This window comes from Capra hircus, chromosome 6, assembly GCF_001704415.2.
Source record: "Capra hircus breed San Clemente chromosome 6, ASM170441v1, whole genome shotgun sequence".
NCBI classification, from domain to species: Eukaryota; Metazoa; Chordata; class Mammalia; order Artiodactyla; family Bovidae; genus Capra; species Capra hircus.
The window spans coordinates 16,990,089-17,006,744 of NC_030813.1; the positions used below are offsets into that span (position 1 = coordinate 16,990,089).

At 42.5% G+C, this 16,656-nt stretch overlaps 1 protein-coding gene across 1 annotated transcript; it reads right to left on the reverse strand.

Moving 5' to 3' along the window:
• LOC102186381 (60S ribosomal protein L34) lies at nucleotides 695–5,393 on the reverse strand. Its single transcript, XM_005681324.3, has 5 exons — nucleotides 5,322–5,393; nucleotides 4,266–4,339; nucleotides 4,084–4,183; nucleotides 3,475–3,578; nucleotides 695–822 (listed from the first exon to the last, which is right to left on the reverse strand). Exons 2-5 carry the CDS (start codon nucleotides 4,328–4,330, stop codon nucleotides 738–740), a joined length of 354 nt encoding a protein of 117 aa, XP_005681381.1. The 5' UTR covers nucleotides 4,331–4,339; nucleotides 5,322–5,393; the 3' UTR covers nucleotides 695–737.

The window sequence follows — 16,656 nt, forward strand, 5'->3', positions numbered from 1 at the left end:
GTCAGACACGATGGAGTGACTGAATTCAACTGATACTGAACCTGAAGGTGATTTCATTCTGTTTTTCCATACTTTCCAAATTATCTATGAAGTTTTTTTTAAGCCTAGTGGACATTTCAAACTTAGAAAAGACTGAACTATCTGAACACCCTTAAAGCGAAGTGGAATTAAAAGACGACTGCTCTTTGGAAGAAAAGCTGACAAATCTAGACACGGTATTAAAAAGCAGGTATTACTTTGCCTACAAAGGTCCATATACTCAAAGCTATGTTTTTTCCAGTAGTCATGTACGGATGTGAAAGCTGGGCAATAAAAAAGGGAGTGTGCTGAAGAACTGATGCCTTCGAACTGTGGTGCTGGAGTAGACCCCTGGACAGCAAGATCAGAGCAGTCAATCTTAAAGGAAATCAACCCTGAATATTCACTGGAAGGTCTGATGCTGAAGCTCCAATACTTTGGCACCTGATGCAAAGAGACATTATTTATCAACAGGAACAATATGACATAGCCTCTAGGAGAAAATACATTATAGTCCATATTTTAATGTCATCTAGCGGTACCATCAAAAAATTCCAGCAATCACTGACCTCCAATTATTTTCATAAAAAGTGATCAACTAAAAATCAGTGTATGTGTGGGGAATCTCCAGTAACCACAGAAACCAAACCTGTACACTAACAAACCACAACAGAAGTTAACAGAATGAGGCATTTTATTACTCAAAAATGGTTCATTTTTTATTTAGCTTTCTGACTCTGTGCTTGTGCTTTCAATACTTTCACAACGATCTTCTGCTCTTCAATAAGGAAAGCGCGCTTGATCCTAGAAAAGAAAATATTAGTTTAAAAAAAATTTTCATAAAAAACTGCATAGCATGGGGGTCGAAGAGGGAGGGGATGTATGTACACTTATGGCTGATTCACATGGTTGTATGGCAGAAACCAACACAACATTGTAAAGCAATTATCCCCCGATTAAAAAGAAATTTTTATACAACTTCATTTCATCACTGGGATTCAAGACTAATGAAACTACTACATTTGTCAACATGTCTTAGAACTTCCATTTAGAGAGGAAAATCATGGGAATCTCCTGGTGGTCCAGTGGTTAGGACTCTGAGCTTTCACTGCCAAGGGTCTCAGTTGAAAGAGGAAAGCATTTTATTTATCACTATTATTGCTGCGAAGTTGCTTCAGTCGTTTCCGACTCTGTGCGACCCCATAGAAGGAAGCCCACCAGGCTCCCCCATCCCTGGGATTCTCAAGGCAAGAACACTGGAGTGGGTTGCCATTTCCTTCTCCAATGCGTGAAAGTGAAAAGTGAAAGTGAAGTCGCTCAGTCGCGTACGACTCTTCGCGACCCCGTGGACTGCAGCCTACCAGGCTCCGCTGTCCATGGGATTTTCCAGGCGAGAGTACTGGAGTGGGGTGCCAAAACAGCCAACTTATTACCATTTGTTAAAGCTACTTCCAGAGATAAAGCACTCATTTAACTCCCACAGAAACCCAGGCCCCATGCGCCCCATTGGATCCCTGGCTCCCCTCAAAACCCTGGGGTTTCTGACTCCTTCAGATGTCCCAGATGAAATCACACTACAGAAATAGTTGATATCCTTCTGACTCAGAGCAAAACAGACTCCCTCAGTGTCACAGCGAACGCTATGCTTTAAGCTATGCTACAGATCTACACCCAAACCTCCAGAAACTAGGGCTTCATTTTTAATAAATATGCTCATGGGGTTACACTCAGCAGAGCCCAAGAACCAAAGACCGCTAATAAGCTCCTCTACCTTGAAATTCACGACCCATTCATCCAATGTACCTTTCCAATTTCATTTCTCATTCCCTCTGGAATCTCAATGTGTCAGACTGAACCATGCTCAATCCCTGTCGGCAATACTCTCTTCACCTCTTGTGAAAACTTACCCAGCATTGAGGTTCCACCTCAAATACTACCCCCAGATTCTCAGCTACTTTAATGTCATTTCCTCTCCAAACTTCAACCATAGTTAAATTTTCCTGTATAAGTTATATATATTTTGCTTGTATTTGTATCAATATAACACACCTAACCTCCCCTTACAAATTCACTCTTGAAAAGCAAAGTGAGGTCAGATTTGGTACAGGGACTGAGCCAGATCATTTCACAGAATGAGTTGAATAAACTGGAAGCAAACCACGTCTCTGAACCAATTTATCTTATGAAGACCAACACCTCTCAAATCTTTCCACTTAGGTCTTTGTGTGTGTGTGAAGTTGCTCAGTCGTGTCCAACTCTTTGCAACCCCATGGACTTAGCTTGCCAAGCTCCTCTGTCCATGGGATTCTCCAGGCAAGAATACCGGAGTGGGTTGCCATTTCCTAGCCAGTGGGGTTAATTAAGAGCCAGAGCCTCAATAAAACCTGGAATGAATCCTCTTACCAGCTGTGAAACTTTAAGCAACAAGCCTTGGGTTTTCCACAAAAAGTAAGTAAATAAATTGATACCTCCCCAATGGACTTTTGACAGCTTTTCTTTTTAAAACAGGAAAGGCTGCACAGCTCGGCATGCAGGATCTCAGCTCCAAAACCAGGGATGGAATCTGGGCCCCCTGCATTGGGAGCTCTGAGTCTTCTTCCCCACTAGACCAAGTCCCTGACAGTGTTTCTCATAAAACCGCTGAGTAAGTATTATCCTTATACACCCTACTCCTACCTATGCCACTACCTGGAGAAAGGAACGGCAACCCACTCCAGTACTCTTGTCTGGAAAATTCCATGCAAAGAGGAGCCTGATGGGCTACAGTCGACAGGGTCACAAATAGACACAACTAAGCACACACACACATGCCACTACCAATCCTCATCCATATCCACAAGACCCAACAATCTCCCAATAACCCCGTTTACCCTCATGAAGCCTGCGGGTTCATGCAGGTGCCGTTTCCTTAACCTTAACAACGTAGAGAAACTGTTCCAAGCATGCATCCTTTGTTGAATGCTTTTACTATCCACACTGGGGCACATTCAGTCTCTGGGACCCCAAAGGTTTCCCTGCCCTGTTCAAACCTCATCAATCCCCATATTTGTAAGAATCAAGCCAAAAACCTGTCCTATAGGGCCCTTCCTGACCTGTGACATTTCTACCTTTCCTAACATCTCCCACAATGCTCTGCTCCAACCACATTAGAATCATACCCAGCTGTTTTTTTTCTAAAATCTTTAGACTTTCCACTCCCCATCATCTACCTAACCTTCTTACCAGATCGGGACTCAACTTTTTAATTTCTACATAGCATAAAGATCTCCAAACATCATACCTAAATTAATTGGAATATAATTAATATAACTTTTAAATTTGTACAGCACCAATTATCTCCAATCAAGGAAGGATTCTAGAATATGCAACTTTTCTCACTAGTCTAATGATTAGCATGCAGTGCCACACAAACACACACACTTGTTTAAGACAGCCCCTCTGGTTTCAGTTACTTACCTGTCGCGGACACATTTAGCACACATGGAACCACCATATGCTCGGCTGACATGTTTCTTTGTTTTAGACAACCTCATGAGAACTTTTGGTCTCACAGCACGAACCTGCATAAAGAAAATGCTGAGGTTATTTTGTGAAGCTTTAACAGAAATTTCCCTTGATATTTCACGAGTGTGAAATGTAAACATTAACGATCTACCCTAACAGCATTTCACTCTATTTGTCTTACAGGCTTTAAAAGAAAGCCTAGGTTCTTCAGATCTGGATCGTAAGTGGTGGTGGTGAAGTCACTCAGTCATGTCCGACTCTGCTACCCCATGGACTGTAGCCCACCAGGCTCCTCCGACCATGGAATTTTCCAGGCAAGAATACTGGAGTGGGTTGCCATTTCCTTCTCCAGGGGATCTTCCCAACCCGGGGATCAAACCCAGGTCTCCCACACTGCGGGCAGATGCTTTGCCATCTGAGCCACCAGGGAGCTTGGTGGATCATAAACCCTTAGTAATTCCCCACCCTCCTACTGGTGACCTCTCCTTCACTCACTCCCTTATGGAGGAATTAATGTTCAGAAGTTCAATCCTTGTTACTCATCGCAAAAGGTTCACTTACCCCTCTAAGTCGGCCTGGGCACACACCACATGCAGATTTTGGTGCTTTCCCAACCTTCTTGGTATAAAGGTAAACAATTCTATTACCAGGGGTTCGGGACCTAGGAAGTAAGAGAATAGACAACAGCTCAGCATTCCGCAGAATAAATGACAATACCTGTATTAAATTCTGGAAATACTTACAGCCTGGTTTTGTTAGAGGCTGTATTGTAGGATAGCCTACGACGGTATGTCAGACGCTGCACCATCCTGAATGCCTAAACAGTTAAGAAAAAACAAACAAACAAACAAACTCAAACCTTAAAATGGAATCACAGTTTACACATTATCCATGTATGTTTTTATACAGGATATCCTTGCACTAAGGTATCTTATGAGGATTCCATGTTTTAAAACTGGCTGGCCCTCTGTACGGGCAAATTCTGTATCCGCAGATTCAACAAACTGCAGAGCAAAAATATTCAAGGAAAAAAAAAATTCAGCAAGTTCCAAAGAGCAAACGTTGAATCCGCTGTGTGCTTATAACTATTTACATAGCTGTCCACATTGTATTATATTTTATAAGCAATCTAGAGATGATTTAAAGTATACGGGAGGATTTTATATTAAGGACTCGAGTACCAGGGATTTTGGAATCCTCCGGGTTCCTGGAATAATCCCTCGAAACACCGATAGACAGCTGTACTTCTCATTTTCCAGTTAACTACCCCAAATAACATATTAATAAAACACACATTACACTGGAACTGTCAGCCGACACGGAACCGACCGTTTGCCTCTCCAAAACCAAGACAGAAAACTCCAAATTAAAACACTTTTAATTTTCTCTGCTAATAGAGAGCATTTTGAAATGACCCTGACATGCCGCTCGTCGGCCCTCCCAGAGCACAGCTACCGGCGCGGCGTTAAAACGTAGCCCTAACATATGAAAACGTTCCGCGATTTCGCAGTTTCAAGCATCCGAAACACAACTCATTTGTTTCCGAACGCTGGACTGCGAAGGCGGCAAAGCCAGGGGTGCTGAGCTCCGGCCACTCACTGATCCAAAGCGAAGGTCGGGATCGAAGGATGTCTAAAGCTAAAATCCGAGGAACAGCTCACCACCAACCTTCCTCCGAAGCCCTTACACCTATGCTAAGTAAACAAACTGTGCCTGAGAGATCCTGGCCCCTGCAACTCCCTGGATGGCGGCCGATTGTAAATGCAGTAGCGATAAAGAGAAGAAACAGGCAACCATACCTCTAGATGCCGTCCCCGGAAGAGGAAGAAGGAAGTCCTTGAGGGGTGAAGGGTCAAATATGACCGCGCATGACAGGAAATAAATCGTTGGAAGAGGCGTGGTGACAAGGACGCCGCCATGTTGTACGGAAGTCTTGTAGCGCCCCTCGGTGGGGGGATTGATAACACCGCCGCGTTTTGCGTCAAGCGACGCGCCTCCCCTCCGTGGGCCGGGTTGTGTTTCAGCCTACCGCTTACCGCAGCAGCGACACACAGAGGTCATTTGGGGATCGGTGTAGAAACAAATGATAAAGGAGCTAGCTGCAAAAGGCAGAGGTGGCACAGTTCTGTTCAGTTCAGTCGCTCAGTCGTGTCCGACTCCTTGCGACCCCATGAACCGCAGCACACAAGGCCTCCCTATCCATCACCAACTCCCGGAGTCCACCTAAACCCATGTCCATTGAGTCGGTGATGCCATCCAACCATCTCATCCTCTATCGTCCCTGTGTCCTGCCTTCAATCTTTCCCAGCATCAGGGTCTTTTCAAATGAGTTCAATTCTTCGCATCAGGTGGCCAAAATACTGGAGTTTCAGCTTCAACATCAGTCCTTCCAATGCTTCCAATGAACACCGAGGACTGATCTCCGTTAGGATGGACTGGTTGGATCTCCTTGCAGTCCAAGGGACTCTCAAGAGTCTTCTCCAGCACCACAGTTCAAAAGCATCAATTCTTCGGTGCTCATCTTTCTTCACAGTCCAACTCTGACATCCATACATGACCACTGGAGAAACTATAGCCTTGACTAGATGGACCTTTGTTGGTAAAGTAATGTCTCTGATTTTTAATATGCTGTCTAGGTTGGTCATAGCTTTTCTTCCAAGGAGTAAGCGTCTTTTAATTTCATGGCTGCAGTCACCATCTGCAGTGATTTTGGAGCCCAGAAAAATAAAGTCTTTCACTGTTTCCACTGTTTCTCCATCTATTTGCCATAAAGTGATGGGACTGGATGCCATGGTCTTAGTTTTCTGAATGTTGAGGTTTAACCCAACTTTTTCACTCGCCTCTTTCATCAAGAGGCTCTTTAGTTCTTCTTCACTTTCTGCCATAAGGGTGGTGTCATCTGCATATCTGAGGTTATTGATATTTCTCCCAGCAATCTTGATTCCAGTTTGTGCTTCCTCCAGCCCAGAGTTTCTCATGATGTACTCTGCATATAAGTTAAATAAGCAGGGTGACAATATACAGCCTTGACGTATTCCTTTTCCTATTTGGATCCAGTCTGTTGTTCCGTGTCCAGTTCTAACTGTTGCTTCCTGACCTGCATACAGGTTTCTCAAGAGGCAGGTCAGGTGGTCTGGTATTCCCATCTCTTTCAGAATTTTCCATGGTTTCTTGTGATCCACACAGTCAAAGGCTTTGGCATAGTCAATAAAGCAGAAATAGATATTTTTCTGGAACTCTCTTGCTTTTTTCCATGATCCAGCCGATGTGGGCAATTTGATCTCTGGCTCCTCTTTTCTAAAACCAGCTTGAACTCCTGGAAGTTCATGGTTCACGTATTGCTGGAGCCTGGCTTGGAGAATTTTAAGCATTACTTTACTAGAGGTGGGACAAAATCCACCTTTTTCCATTCTCACGGGTGCTAGGACACATTGGACTTACAGAGCATCAATTTTGGGGTTAGGCCTCAGTTTAAATCCCAGTTCTGACACTTCGCACTAGGTCACCTTTGAGAGCTTAACTGTTCCTTTTTTTCTTGTCATTCATTCAAAGCACAAGTTTTGCAAATTAGGATTTTAATCCAATATGTGCTGATTATTAGTTGTGTTATGTTGGGTGAGTCCTTTAATCTCCAAAAGGAAGATAGTAACTACCCTGAAGAATTATGTTCGTGATCAGAGTCATTATGAAGTTAAACCACTCAGTACAGTTTCTTGTAGAGAGTACTCAATAGATGGTGGCTCACTTTAGGATTATGTGCACAAAGTTTCTTGAGGCTTCATATGGGTGTAAAGTTTGAGCTGGGCCTTAAAGATGAGGAGGGAGGGAAAAAAATGTTTACATTAAGTGCCTCTGTTTATTTTTCCAAGAAGAGAGTCCTTTGCTTTCATTATATTGTCAAAGGGGCTCAGGACATCCAAAAAAGTGAAGAGCACCTTGGGCTCTAAGGAAGATGGCTGAAAAGGGTCTTTACATACTGAGAGAGAGTTGTATGCTGGTGTATTGGGGAATGCTTTTAAAAAATACATCTTTAAGGAAATAAGAAAGGTAAAATTAGGGCACCCACAAGGTGGTTACTACTGAGTGTAGGATAAGGGAGTTAGAGAAGGCAAGGTTTGGAAAAAGAACAAGACCAGCACTTCACAGGAATAGATCACCTTTAATGAGGCGGGAAGGGGCAGCAGTCAGATTAGTGAGCTGCTGCGCTAACCCAAGAAAAGAGTAAAGTATATATAGGCATGTATGTGGCAATCTACTGTCTCAAGGGGGCCTGTTCTTCTCCAAGGTTGTTTGGAGTAGTTATCTCTTAAACGGTTGGGGCAAGAAATTCTGGAGATCGGCCAGAGGCTGGACCAGCTGGGAGCTGGGTGTAATCAACCTTAATGTCCATTTTTTCTTCGGGTGACAGAGTTCTTTGTTTTGCATAGAATGATGGGGAGGACCTGGAGGGGAGTTTTAGCCATGTAACTTTCCTTCACGGAGGCCTCATCTGTTCCAACAGGAAGCTCTGGAATTGGTGTGTCTCTTCCTCAGTTCAGTTCAGTCCCTCAGTTGTGTCCAACTCTTTGCGACCCCATGGACTGCAGTACACCAGGTTTCCCAGTCAATCACCAACTCCCAGAGCTTCCTCAAACTGACGTCTATTGAGTCAGTGATGCCATGCAACCATCTCATCCTCTGTCATCCCCTTCTCCTCCTGCCTCAATCTTTCCCAGCATCAGGATCTTTCCCAGTGAGTTAGTTCTTCACGTCAGGTGGCCAAAGTATTGGAGCTTCAGCATCAGCCCTTTCAATGAATGGTGGTGGTGGTGGTTTAGTCGTAAAGTCGAGTCTGACTATTGCGATCCCATGGACTGGGAACCTACCAGGCTCCTCTGTCCATGGGATTCTCCAGGCAAGAATGCTGGAGTTGATTGCCGTTTCTTTCTTCAGGAAAAGAATGAATAATCAGTACTGATTTACTTTAGGATTGACAGGCTTGCAGTCCAAGGGACTCTCAAGAGTCTTTTCTAACACCACAGTTCAAAAGCATTGATTCTTCAGTGCTCAGCTTTCTTTATGGTCCAACTCTCACATCCATACATGACTACTGGAAAAACCATAGCTTTGACTAGATGGACCTTCGTTGGCTGAGTAATGTCTCTGCTTTTTAATATGCTGTCTAGGTTGGTAATAGTTTTCCTTCCAAGGAGCCAGCATCTTTTAATTTCATGGCTGCAGTCACCATCTGCAGTGATTTGGGAGCCCAAGAAAATAAAAGTCTGTCACTATTTCTGTTGTTTCCCCATCTATTTGCCATGAAGTGATAAGACCAGATGCCATGATCTTAGTTTTTTGAATGTTGCATTTAAAACCAGCTTTTTCACTCTCTCACCTTTATCAAGAGGCTCTTTAGTTCCTCTTTGCTTTCTGCCATAAGGGTGGTGCTATCTGTATATCTGAGATTATTGATACTTCTCCAGGCAATCTTGATTTCAGCTTGTGCTTCATCCAGCCTGCCATTTCACATGATGCACATAAGTTAAATAAGCAGGGTGACAATATACAGCCTTGACATACTCCTTTCCCAATTTGAAACCAGTCCATTGTTCCATGTCTGGTTCTAACTTGCTTCTTGACCGACATTCAGGTTTCTCAGGAGCAGAGTAAGGTGGTCTGATATTCCCATCTCTTTAAGAATTTTCCACAGTTTTTTGACCCACACACTCCAAGGCTTGTCAATGAAGCAGAAGTAGATGTTTTTCTGGAATTCTCTTACCAACGGATGTTAGCAATTTGATCTCTGGTTCCTCTGCCTTTTCTGAATCCAGCTTGAACATCTAGAATTTCTCTGTTCACGTACTGTTGAAGCCTCACTTGGAGAATTTTGAGCATTACTTTGTTAGTGTGTGGGATGAGTGCAACTGTGTGGTAGTCTGAGCATTCTTTGGCATTGCCTTTCTTTGGGATTGGAATGAAAACTGATCTTTTCTAGTCCTGTGGCTACTGCTGAGGTTTTCAAATTTGCTGGCATATTGAGTGCAGCACTTTCACAGCATCATCTTTTAGGATTTGAAATAGCTGAGCTGGAATTCCATCACCTCCACTAGCTTTGTTCAAACTGATGCTTCTTAAGGCCCATTTGACTTCACACTCCAGGATGTCTGGCTCTAGGTGAGTGATCACAGCTTTGTGGTTATCTGGGTCACAAAGATCTCTTTTGTATAGCTCTTCTGTGTGTTTTTGCCACCTAATATCTTCTGTTTCTTTTACGTTCATACCATTCTGTCCTTTATTGTGCCCATCTTTGCATGAAATGTTACCTTGGTATCTCTAATTTTCTTGAAGGGATCCCTAATCTTTCCCATCCTATTGTTTTCCTCTATTTCTTTGCATTGACCACTAGGAAGATTTTCTTATCTCTCCTTGCTATTCTTTGGAACTCTGCATTTATATGGATATAGCTTTCCTTTTCTCCTTTGCTTTCTGCTTCTCTTCTTTTCTCAGCTATTTGCAAAGCCTCCTCAGACAACTATTATGCATTTTTGCATTACTTTTTCTTGGGGATGGTCTTGATCACTGCCTCCTGTACAGTGTTACAAACCTTCATCTATAGTACTCCAGGCATTCTATAGAATCTAATCCCTTGAATATATTTGTCACTTCCACTATATAATTGTTAGGGATTTGATTTAGGTCATACCTGAATGGTCTAGTGGTTTTCTCTACTTTCTTCCATTTAAGTCTGAATTTTGCAATAGGGAATTCAGCTCTGGGTCTTGTTTTTGCTGACTGTATAGAGCTTCTCTGTCTTTGGCTGCAAAGAATGTAATCAGTCTGATTTCGGTGTTGACCATCTGGTGATGTCCATGTATAGAGTCATCTCTGTGTTGTTGGAAGATGGTGTTTGCTCTAACCAGTGCATTCTCTTGGCAAAACTCTGTTAGCCTTTGCCCTGCTTCATTTTGTACTCTAAGGCCAAACTTGCCTGCTACTCCAGGTATTGCTTGACTTCCTACTTTTGAATCCCAGTACCCTATGATGAAAAGGACATCTTTTTTCTGGTGTAAGTTTTAGAAGGTCTTCATAGAACCATTCATCTTCAGCTTCTTTGGCACTGGTGGTTGGGACATAGATTTGGATTATTGTGATATTGAATGGTTTGCCTTGGAAATGAACAGAGATCATTCAGTAGTTTTTGAGGTTGCATCCAAATACTGCATTTCAGACTATTTTGTGGCTCTTCGTGGCTGCCCTAAACTGGCAGGAAGCTGGGCTTCTGCACACCCACATCAGCCAGTCTTTGGTCTGGCGGCTCCCTGACCATGAGTGAGGCAGTCTCTTGAAGTTGAGAGCAATATCCAGTGACCCAGCTGATATCCTTAGCCCAGAAGAGAGGATTTGAATAGAGCATCTCAGTGTCCACTCAAGTTCCCTTCCAGTCCAGTTGTCAAGGTGAGAAAGCAGGTGAGTGACTGAGGGCAGATTCCCTGTCCATGCAGACCTATGTCAGACTGTGAGACCTGTAATTCCATCCTTGTTCACATTTGTCACCACGCCAGATGGAAGGCTCTGGTTTGACCCCTCCCTATGCTGACTCTCTGTGCTGTGAAAGTGCTGCACTCAATATGCCAGCAAATTTGGAAAACTCAGCAGTGGCCACAGGACTGGAAAAGGTCAGTTTTCATTCCAATTCCAAAGAAAGGCAATGCCAAAGAATGCTCAAACTACCGCACAATTGCACTCATCTCACACGCTAATAAAATAATGCTCAAAATTCCCCAGGCTTCAGGCTTCAGCAATACATGAACCATGAACTTCCAGATGTTCAAGCTGGTTTTAGAAAAGGCAGAGGAACCAGAGATCAAATTGCCAACATCCACTGGATCATTGAAAAAGCAAGAGAGTTCCAAAAAAACATCTATTTCTGCTTTCTTGACTATGTCAAAGCCTTTGACTGTATGGATCACAATAACATGTGGAAAATTCTGAAAGAGATGGGAATACCAGACCACCTGACCTGCCTCTTGAGAAACCTATATGCAGGTCAGGAAGCAACAGTTAGAACTGGACATGGAACAACAGACTGGTTCCAAATAGGAAAAGGAATACGTCAAGGCTGTATATTGTCACCGTGCTTATCTAACTTATATGCAGAGTACATCATGAGAAACACTGGCCTGGAAGAAGCACAAACTGGAATCAAGATTGCCGGGAGAAATATCAATAACCTCAGATATGCAGATGACACCACCCTTATGGCAGAAAGTGAAGAGGAACTAAAAAGCTTCTTGATGAAAGTGAAAGTGGGGAGTGAAAAAATTGGCTTAAAGCTCAACATTCAGAAAACGAAATCATGGCATCTGGTCCCATCACTTCATGGGAAATAGATGGGGAAACAGTGGAAACAGTGTCTGTTTTGGGGGGCTCCCAAGTCACTGCAGATGGTGACTGCAGCCATGAAATTAAAAGACGCTTACTCCTTGGAAGGAAAGTTACCAACCTAGTGACCAACCTAGATAGCATATTGAAAAGCAGAGACATTACTTTGCCAACAAAGGTCCGTCTAGTCAAGGCTATGGGTTTTCCAGTGGTCATGTATGAATGTGAGACTTGGACTGTAAAGAAAGTTGAGCGCCAAAGAATTGATGCTTTTGATCTGTGGTGTTGGAGAAGACTCTTGAGAGTCCCTTGGACTGCAAGGAGATCCAACCAGTCCATTCTAAAGGAGATCAGCCCTGGGATTTCTTTGGAGGGAATGATCCTGAAGCTGAAACTCCAGTACTTTGGCCACCTCATGCAAAGAGTTGGCTCATTGGAAAAGACTCTGATGCTGGGAGGGATTGAGGGCAGGAGGAGAAAGGGACGACCGAGGATGAGATGGCTGGATGGCATCACTGATTCAATGGACGTGAGTCTGAGTGAACTCAGGGAGTTGGTGATGGACAGGGAGGCCTGGTGTGCTGTGATTCATGGGTTCGCAAAGAGTCGGACACGACTGAGTGACTAAACTGAGCTGAACTGATGCTGACTCTCACATAGCTGCTTCTCCCCTGACCTTGTCATAGTTCCTTCTCTCCTTCCCAGTCCTTCCCTTTTTATCCGTTGGAAAGCCTTTCATCTCTGTACCAGTCCTTGAGATGGAGTCTGGGACAGAAAGTCAAATGTGGTCTTTGAACGAATGAACAACTGAATGCATTTACTTGGAATATATTCCATTTCTGGAAAGACTTTCCCAGCAGTTGAGTGTAACAGAAGGTGGGAGCCGTTAGTGCACTACAGTGAACTTAGTGGACATCACCTATCTTCCCATGCCCACCTCCACCCCGGTAGATAAGAACAGTGGTCTCACTATCACAGTTTTCCCTTATTATACTTAACCTAGTTCTATAACATGACTTTTCTTCTCTTTCAATCTGTATTTGCATTTTTCTCTCTATCAGACTTGCCAGAGATGTGGCACTGTTATTAAACACTTCAAAGAACCTCATTTGCTTTTATTAATCTTGCTCTCTTTTAGTTTTTTGTTCATTAATTTCTGTGTACACTTACTAAATATCTCCAGTTACACACTGTACTCTTTTTAAAAACATAGTTTTATTTGTTTTTGGCTGTGCTGAGTCTTCGTTGTTGCACGGGCTTTTGTCTAGTTGCAGCAAGTGGAGGTCCCCTCTAGCTGCGGTGTGCAGGCTTCTCGCTGCAGTGGCCTCGCCTGTTTCAGATCGTGGTTCAGTAGTTGTGGCTCCTGGGCTCTAGAGCACAGGTTCAGTAGTTGTGGCCCACAGGCTTTTTTGCTCTGAGGCATGTGGGATCTTCCGGGACCCATGCATTGAAACATGGTTTCTCACCACTGAGCCACCAGGGAAGTGCTGTACTTTTTTTTTTTTTTCTTTTAACATCTATTTATTTATTTGGCTGTATCCAGTCTTAGTTGCAGCACTGGAGACTGTCAGTCTTCACTGGGGTATGTGGGATCTGTTTTAGTTGTGGCCTGTGGGATCTAGTTCCCTGACCAAGGATTGAACCTGGGCCCCCTGCACTGGGTGCTCAGTCTTAGCCTCTGGACCACCAGGGACGTTCCCACAGTGTATTCTTATCACTGTATCTCTAGGCCCTTCTTCTGGTTATTGTTTGCTGTATAACAAGTCATCTCAAACTTAGTGGCATAAAATAACGCCATTGTATTACGCTTACAGAGTCCATGGGTCAAGCATTTCTGCATGGCATAGTGGGAATGGTTTGTCTTTGCTACAGGATGACAGGGGTGCTTCAGCTGGGGGTGACTTGAACAGTTGCAGACTAGGGTCATCTGAAGACCAAGTTAATTCCTGGGTCGGGATACCTCAAAAACCCAGCTCAGCCTGAGACCATCAATCAGAGCACCTCTACATGATATCTCTGGGGCTTAGATTCTCACACACTTGGCAGCTGAGAGGGAGCGTCTTGAGAGGGAGCATATAGAAAGCAAGCAGTCTAAGAGAACCAGTAGAAGCTGCATGGCCTTTTATGGTCTAGCCTACAGAGTAACCTAGCATCATTTCCACCATATTCTATTGATCAAAGCTGTTACGAGCCCCCAGATACAAAGGGGGTGGACATATAGTCTTACCTCTTGATGGATAGAAAAAGTGAAAGTGTTAGTCACTCAGCTGTGTTCAACTCTTGGCAACCCATGGACTGCAGCCCTCCAGGCTCCTCTGTCCGTGAGATTCTCCAGGCAAGAATACTGGAGTAGATTGCCATGCCCTCCTCCAGGGGATCATCCTGACCCAGGGCTTGAACCCACGACCCATGTCTCCTGCATTGGCAGGTGGGTTCTTTACCACCTGGGAAGCCCTGATGGATAGCAATTTGGGGATTCTATTTTAAAGCTACCACAGTTTCCTACACTCTTAATATTTACTATCCTTTTGTTTCTCCATGCTTTGTTCTGTTTTCTTTTTTTTTTTACCTGTCTTCCAGTTCATTGATTCTCTTTTCAGTATAATCCAATGGGCTTTTAATTTTAGTTCTAAGCTTTCCTTTTCTCTCTTTATACTTCCTATTCTATGCAGACATTTTTATCTTTGATGTCTCTTTCCTTGAATATTTGAGTATATTTAGCAGGATTAGTTTTAATGTTTTGTGACTGATAGCTCCATTATCTGGGCCTCCCAACCTTCTATTGTCTGATATTTCTCTTGGTTTTGCTGTCTTGTTACCTCATGTGACTGGTTGCTTTTTGTTGAGTTCAGGATATTTTATATGAAAAATTGAAATAATTTTAGGCCTTGAGTATCTACTCATATACAGATTTTAGAATCAACTTGTTTAGGTCCAGATAAAAACTTGTTGACATTTTTATTACATTAGATTATAACGTGTTAACTTGGGGAACATTGACCTCTTTGTGATGTTGAGTCATCCTATCCAAGAACATGGAATGTCTTTCCATTTATTTGTCTTTATTTTTAAAGCTTTACTGATATGGATTTTCTGCCTTTTTTATTGTTTATTTTCCCCCTTGTTTTGCAGGGGTGTCCAGGTATATTATCAAGGTCTATTACTTCTTCCTTTCTAATTCTTATGTCTTTTGTCCAATTCCATTAGCTGATGCTTCCAACACAATATTAAATAACAGTGTAGTAATGGATTTTTGTTTTTGTTTTTGGCATATTCCTGACTTTAGCAGAAAAGCATCCAGTGTTTCTCTGCTAAGTGTGCTAAAGAGATAGCCATTGATCATTGTTTCTTTTTTTCCCCATTGTTTCTTCATGAATCATATTTTTTGCTATGTCAGGAATGACTGTTGAATTTGTTGATTTTCTTCCCTGTATCTGTTAGGATGATAATTGAAGCTTTCTCCTCAGGCCAGTTCTTGTAGTCAGTAATAAGGGGTGTGGGGGAAGCAGCACCTTTTCTAATTTGCACAAAGTCACCATGGTGTTTCTGTTTCACTCGCCGTTCCTCTCTTGGAACGTTCTTCCCCCAGATGTCTTACTGGGGGCTGGGGACATGACTTCCTCTTTTCCTTTACTTATGTCACTTTTCAGTGAGGCCTATCCTAACTATTCCACGTAAATCATCCATCTCTATCCTTCATTGGTGCTTACAGATGCCCTCATCCCTGTTCTGTTTTTTCCTGCACTTATCATTTTCTAGATACTATACATCTATTTATTATGTTTATTATATGTTTTCTTTCTCCATTAGAAGCATGCTCCAAGAGGTAGGGAGTTTCGTCCTTCTAAAAAGAATTTTTTTGACTGATGTAGTTTCTTTCTTTCTTTTTTTTTTGTTTGTTTATACATTATTTATTTTCTTTTTTCTTTTGAATGATATATTTTTAATGCCCAGAGTGGTGCCTGGCACATAGCAAGCACTCCAAACAATTTTTGAGTGAATGTATGAGATTGAAGCTTATCAAGGAATGCTGAGAGGGAGCATTTGAACTTGAGCTTCCTGTTACAGAGAGCTTGAAGTTAAAATTTTAATTTTTTTCTATAAATGAGGTTATATTTATATTTGCAGCCATTGAGATACAGAAAAGGGATTGAAAGACTTTCATGGTAGATCTTGTGTACTTTGTCCTATTACTGGATGTCACAGCTTCTAGTGCTTTATGAATAATTCATTTTATTAGCATTGTGATTATTTGTGAATAGCTCAAATATGTTACACCGTATTTTGTGTATTAAAAACATTAGTTGGTCCAATGTAAACACTTAAATGTGTCATGGTTTTGGTTCTCTTGTTTTGGCATGTCTTCATTTTTAAACTGATACTTGGGAACCTCAGGCAAAGTGGCCTCAAGCTTTTCTTCACCGCTGAGAGGCCCTGATGGAGGCAACTGCTCATCTTACACTGAGCTCCGAGTCTTCCAAGCTACTACTGGGTCCTTTGGTTAATTGTGCCACCTGCATCTTTAACTGCTTTGCCAGTTTGAGCTGTGGTTTAGACATAATTTTTGCTATAAACAGTTAAAATATGAGAGCATTTTAACCACTCTAAAATTTAGAAATAGGAACTTGAGACAAATTAGATTTTTCTAATAGAAATGTTCTGAGCCTAAAGCCCTGAAGGACAGTAAGGAAACCAATTAACTTTAATTTAAATAATCATGTCTTAAGTAGTAAATGAACCAAGTTCTATTGTTAAAGAACAACTGTATTAAAT